This window comes from Oratosquilla oratoria, unplaced genomic scaffold (genome assembly GCF_046742065.1).
Source record: "Oratosquilla oratoria isolate Oo_2021 unplaced genomic scaffold, ASM4674206v1 SCAFFOLD55, whole genome shotgun sequence".
In the NCBI taxonomy this organism is placed as follows: domain Eukaryota; kingdom Metazoa; phylum Arthropoda; class Malacostraca; order Stomatopoda; family Squillidae; genus Oratosquilla; species Oratosquilla oratoria.
The window spans coordinates 23,883-30,000 of NW_027467719.1; the positions used below are offsets into that span (position 1 = coordinate 23,883).

Sequence of the window (6,118 nt, forward strand, 5' to 3'; positions counted from 1 at the left end):
TCAAACCGAATTATTATTATGTTTTTCTGTTGATGTAATGCAAACTATGTATGAGTTCAAGGTATTGTGTAATACGTTTTCGTCGCATTTGTACGAGTAGTTTACATGACGTGGTATACGACTATACCATATATGTATGTGTATGTGCGTGTGTTTTCTCTAAAGCATTTGTGTACAAAAGTGCCTCCGGTCGACAAAAGAACGTTGAGAGGACGGCTGCGAAAATTGGCTCTCAAGTCCGATACGACTAGAGGTGTCCTTGACAGTATTAAAAAATGATAGTAAATAAGTACAAAAACAAAATAAAATATAATAAAGTAAAGAAAAAAAAAAAAGAGATAAATTGTCACATTATTTCCTGGGTCCAAAAGGGTGTTTTACTTTTTCATAGTACATCAGAATCGATAATACTATATCAAAAGATGTTGTTCATACAAAATATATAACTAAATCAGTTGTGAAATACAAGTTTAATGACATTGTGATTTTGAAAATCAATAGACAGATAAGCAGACACATTGACCTTAGAGGAGTATTTGCCTCGGTGGAAGAAAGTCAAAGAATTTAATCAAGATTATGAAATCTAGTGATGCTTCAACAGAAATTAGGGTATCTTAGTATTATTACTTTGCAAATTTAATTTTGATAAATTCTAATTCTCTCTAACATCATGTTATCTCAATGCAGAGAGTACATAAGGCTATTTGTCTTTTTCCAGTCATCTGGAGTCCATCGAACATACTGTTTTAGACCATTCAAATCGAGATTTCATCAGGGTCTTCGTGAGTCGTGGCTTCTTCCTGGGCCGATCTGCTCGCAACCCAGCTTCCAAAAGCCTGTTTATCACAATCCTGGAATGCTAATTAATTTCATCTTCAGCCAACATCATGGTTTTAATCTATCTGCAAGTTTTTTTGTTCTTTTTTTGTTTCCAAGAGCCGTTTCCACTTTCTTTCTATCAGCCCTGGGTGAAGTTTTCTTCTTTCTGGCACATTTCTTTTTTCCACCACAAGTCTTGTCAACTACCGCCGCAGTCTACTCGACGTCAAGTCTTCACATCACTGTTCTCCGAAGGGAAATGGTCTTCCGAGTGGTCCGGAACGGTTCTCCCCTACACATCACAACCATTGATTGGTACTCCGTCGCTGTAGTACAGAGGTCCAGGTGCTGAGTACTTCGCATACTATTTGTGTTCCTGTCATCAAGATCCGTTGTGCTCTTTAATGCTCCCCTTTGAAGGTTGACTTCGTATGATGTATTCTAGAATCTTTTAAATCATTTAAAATTTTCCGTGTTTTGATTCGATCCCCAGCAAATATAGGAGCACCCGGACTTACAACTCTCGTATTTAGGGGCAGAGAGAACCTAGTTATTCGTTTGCCCTCACAATATATATATACCACTACGATCAATAAGTAATGAGAAAATGTCAGGAGAGACGCTATCTATTTTCATAAGCTTACAAAAGTTTGTCTCCTTGAAAATAAATGCCTCTCGCATCTACACACTTCTGCATGCGTCTCTCCCAGTCCTGGAAGACCTCCTCAAAGTTCTTTTTCAGTAGTCCCTTCAGGTAACTTTCCGATGCCTCTTTCAGCTCCTCTGTTGACTCTACCAGCCTCTTACAGGGTGAAGGGTGGAACTAGTCGTAGCTCAGGCCTTTGTTTTTGAAGACACGACTCGTGAGTTTCCCTGAGCAGCGGGTGTCACTCGAAGCCGGTTCTCGATGTTCTTTCCTTCACACATTTGATGAGATCTGGCAGTCAGGTGGAACTGCTGCCGGTAGGGGTTGGGCAAGGCTCACGATCTTTCCTGATTTGACAGTCAGACCAAAACGGGAATATGCAGACTGGAAGTTACTGAACGACTGCTGCCGTTCTTCAGGTGAGTGGGTAGGTGTAGCAATGTCATCGGCATTTCTGTCACTTTAGAAATGGAGGTAGTGGTCTTAGATCTCAGTCGGGATAGGTTGGCAACTCCTCAGTCAAAATTATGCTTGACTTCCACGGTGGGGTTGTCCACTGTCATCCCATCACGCATCACTTGGATCGTCTGAGACCTGCCCACATGGCTTCTCTGGAGATCCTGTCGGTTATTTTCCTTCCAAGACCACTTCTGCATCCACGAACCTGAACTGACCTTCTGGAGTCGCTCAAGGGGCTCTTCCTCCTCGGCGTGGCGTGGTCTCGTCTTCTCGGTCCTGTCGCCTCCGGCCGTCGGGAGCGTGAGAGAAACGAGGCCTGAGAGCGGAGACAGAAAACGGTCACCATAGATTAGCTTGCTCAAATTTTGACTAAGGGTAAGTGAACAAACATACATACATACATACATACATACATACATACATACATACATACATACATACATACATACATACATACATACAGGCATACATAAATACATACACTCATATGCATACATGCATGCATACATACATATACATATATACATACGTAAATATGTACACATATACACATATGAATACATATATATATACATACATGCGTATATATATATATATATATATATAAATACACACACGCACACACACACACAAACACACACACACACACACACACACACACACACACACACACACACACACACACACACACACACACACACACACACACACACACACACGACACTGCGTTTGTAGCAGGATCAGAGGAGGATTTGAGGAAGTTAGTGTCAGAGTTTGAGAAGGTGTGCGAAAGAAGGAAGCTGAAGATGAATGTGGGTAAAAGTAAGGTGATGAGATGTACAAGGGGGTAGAGTGACAGCAGGATGGAGGTGAGCATTAAGGGTGAAAGACTGGAGGAAGTGGATAGTTTTAGATACTTGGGTGCAAATGTGGCAGGAAAGGGAGGAGTGGGGGTGGAGGTAGAATGTAGATTGAGAGAAGCGAGTAAATGCCTTGGTGGATTAAAAAGTGTAATGAGAAATAGACATCTGGGAATGGATGCTAAGAGGAGGTTATATGAAGGAGTGATTGTGCCAACAGCATTGTACGGGGCAGAAATATGGAACATGAGAGAGGAAGAGAGAAGGAGTTTGAATGTGTTTGAGATGAAATGTCTGAGAAGTATGATAGGGGTTACTAGGCTGGATAGAGTGAGAAATGAGGAGGTGAGGAGGAGAACAGGGATGGAAAGGGAACTGGGAGATAGGGTTGATGAAAGAGTATTAGGATGGTTTGGACACAGGGAAAGAATGAGTGAAGAAAGATTAGTAAAAGGAATATGGAAGGCAGAGGTGGAAGGAGTGAATATGAGGGGGCGTCATAGGATGACATGGATGGATGGGGTGAAAGGGGCATTACAAAAGAGAGGAATGTCTGTGGAGGAAGGACGGGAGAGGACAGAAGATAGGGGTGAATGGAGAGGGGTTGTGTATTGATGATGCTGTGATGCATGAGGGGGAGTGGGTGGGGGATGGGGGGTGTGGAAGTATGTATGAGAAAAAAGATTGACGCAGCCCAAAGGGATTTCTCCCCGTCTTCTCCTTTTCTGCATGGGGGGACGGAGAGGGGGGGTCGCCGAATTTATGAAGCGGCCTTGCTGTGGATGTGCTGCGTCTTGCGACACTGCTTCTGACCCAGGGCAGTGGACAGGATGTAGGGATGACCCGTCATCCAGGAGGTGCCAAGATAAGAGGGAGGGAGGAGGGTGGAGGGGAGTGGAGTGTGTGGGAGGTGGAATGGGTGGGAGTGGTTTCTGTGCCTTTTTCTTTTTGGCTACCCCCCGTGTAGAGGGAAGAAGCCTTTGGTATTTGTATGTATGTATGTATATATCTACTATGATAAAGTAGTAGCCTCTGTCTGTCTGTCTGTCTGTTTGTTTGTTTGATCACGAACTCCTCCTGGGGGGTTGCAGATAGACCCCCATAACCATATATATTCTGATACGCTATCCCTCCAGGTTCATGATTCATGAACTACTCCTAAGTTTTTGCAGATAGACCCCTATAATCATATATATTCTGAAAACATATAACCCAAGTTACTTGGAAAACTATCTTTCATTTGTCTCTCTGCTTATTTGTTTGTTTATTTGATTGTTCAGGAACTTCTAGTGTTTTGTATATAGACCCCCATAACCATATACCGTATATTCTGATATCCTATCACTTCAGGTATTTGGATAACTATATTTCATTTTCAAAAATATATATATTTTGGTTAGGGTTAAGGGTTAAATTTAGGTGAGGTATGATTAGGTTAGAGATTATTCACGAACTCCTCCTAGGTTTTTGCAGATAGACCCTTATAACCATATATATTCTGAAACCTTATAACCCAAGGTACTTGGATTACCATCTTTCATTTGTCTGTCAATTTGTTTGTTTGTTTGTTTGTATGTTCATGAACTCCTCCTAAGATTTTGCAGATAGACCCCCAGAACCATATATATTCTGATACCCTATCACTCCAGGTACTTGGATAACTATGTTTCATTTTAAAAAATATATTTTGGTTAGGGTTAAGGGTTAAAGTTAGGTGGGGTATGGTTAGGTTAGGGATGATTCACGAACTCGCAGCAACGCGCGGGTAATATGGCTAGTATATATATATATATATATATATATATATATATATATATATATATATATATATATATCAACTATAATAAAGTAGTAGCCTCTGTCTGTCTGTCTGGTTGTTTGTTTAATCCCGAACTCCTCCTAGGGTTTTGTAGATAGACCCCCATAACCATATATATTCTGATACCCTATCCCTCCAGGTACTTGGATAACTATATTTCATTTCCAAAAAAGTTAGGGATAAGGGTTAAAATTAGGTGGGTTATGGTTAGGTGAGTGATTATTCACGAACTACTCCTAGGTTTTTGCAGATAGACCCCTATAGCCATATATATTCTGAAACCTTGTAACCCAAGGTACTTGGAAAACTATCTTTCATTTGTCTGTCTGTCTGTTAGGTGGAGTATGGTTAGGTTAGAGATTATTCACGAACTCCTCCTAGGTTTTTGCAGATAGACTCCTATAATCATATATATTCTGAAACCTTATAACCCAAGGTACTTGGATTACTATCTTTCATTTGTATGTCAATTTATTTATTTGTTTGTTTGTTTGTTCGTATGTTTACGAACTCCTCCTAGGGTTTTGTAGATAGACCCCCATAACCATATATATTCTGATACCCTATCACTCCAGGTACTTGGATAACTATGTTTCATTAAAAAAATATATTTTGGTTAAGGTTAAGGGTTAAAGTTAGGTGGGGTATGGTTAGGTTAGGGATGATTCACGAACTCGCAGCAACGCGCGGGTAATTTGGCTAATATACATACATACACACACACACACACACATATATATATATATATACACCCCAATATATATATATATATATATATATATATATATATATGTATATACAGTATATATATATATACATACATACATATACATATATAAATAAATATATATATATACATATATATATATAACTGGGGTCAGACAAGGAGGAGTACTGTCTCCCTTACTTTTTGCACAATACATGGACTGTATATTGAAGAATGTAAACAGGGTTGAAGACAGAGTGGTCACACTGGTATATGCCGATGATGTGGCACTGCCAAGTCAAAATCTGGAAGAGCTACAAGAATCATTCAATAGATGGAATAATGCGTTGAATGAATATGGACTAAGACTGAATATTGAGAATTGTGAAATCATGACCGTATCAAGAGAAGAGAGTGAGAGTGTGCTAAGAGTAGGAAATGATGTACTGAGAGAGACGGAAGAGTTTAAATACTTAGGTGTAAATTTCAATGGTATGGAACTTATGGAACGTGAAATTAATAGTAGAATTGGAAAGATGAGCGCACAAGGCAACCTACTGTAGCCACTGCTGAAGGAAAGAACAATTCCAAGAAGAGTAAAAACACTTTTGTACACTACAATTTTACGACCAATACTGACGTACGGAGCCGAAACATGGAAACTAACAACAAACACTGAGAGCAGAATAGGGGCAGCAGAAATGAGGGTTTTGAGGATTGTATATGGCGTGACAAGAAGGGACAGAATTAGAAACGAAGTGATACGGGCAGAACTTGGAGTGGAATCCGTGCTGGAATTTGTACAGCGA

The 6,118-nt window shown here is 40.1% G+C and overlaps 1 protein-coding gene across 1 annotated transcript; it reads left to right on the plus strand.

The window, feature by feature from the left end:
- The first annotated feature begins 5,524 nt into the window (after nucleotides 1-5,524).
- On the plus strand, nucleotides 5,525-5,872 carry LOC143023686 (uncharacterized). Its single transcript, XM_076182298.1, has one exon. It carries the CDS (start codon nucleotides 5,525-5,527, stop codon nucleotides 5,870-5,872), a length of 348 nt encoding a protein of 115 aa, XP_076038413.1.
- Nucleotides 5,873-6,118: the final 246 nt, after the last annotated feature.

Bases quoted from the DNA above. Each gene is read 5' to 3' on its own strand.
- LOC143023686 (XM_076182298.1), top strand. From the start codon at position 5,525: ATGGACTGTATATTGAAGAATGTAAACAGGGTTGAAGACAGAGTGGTC.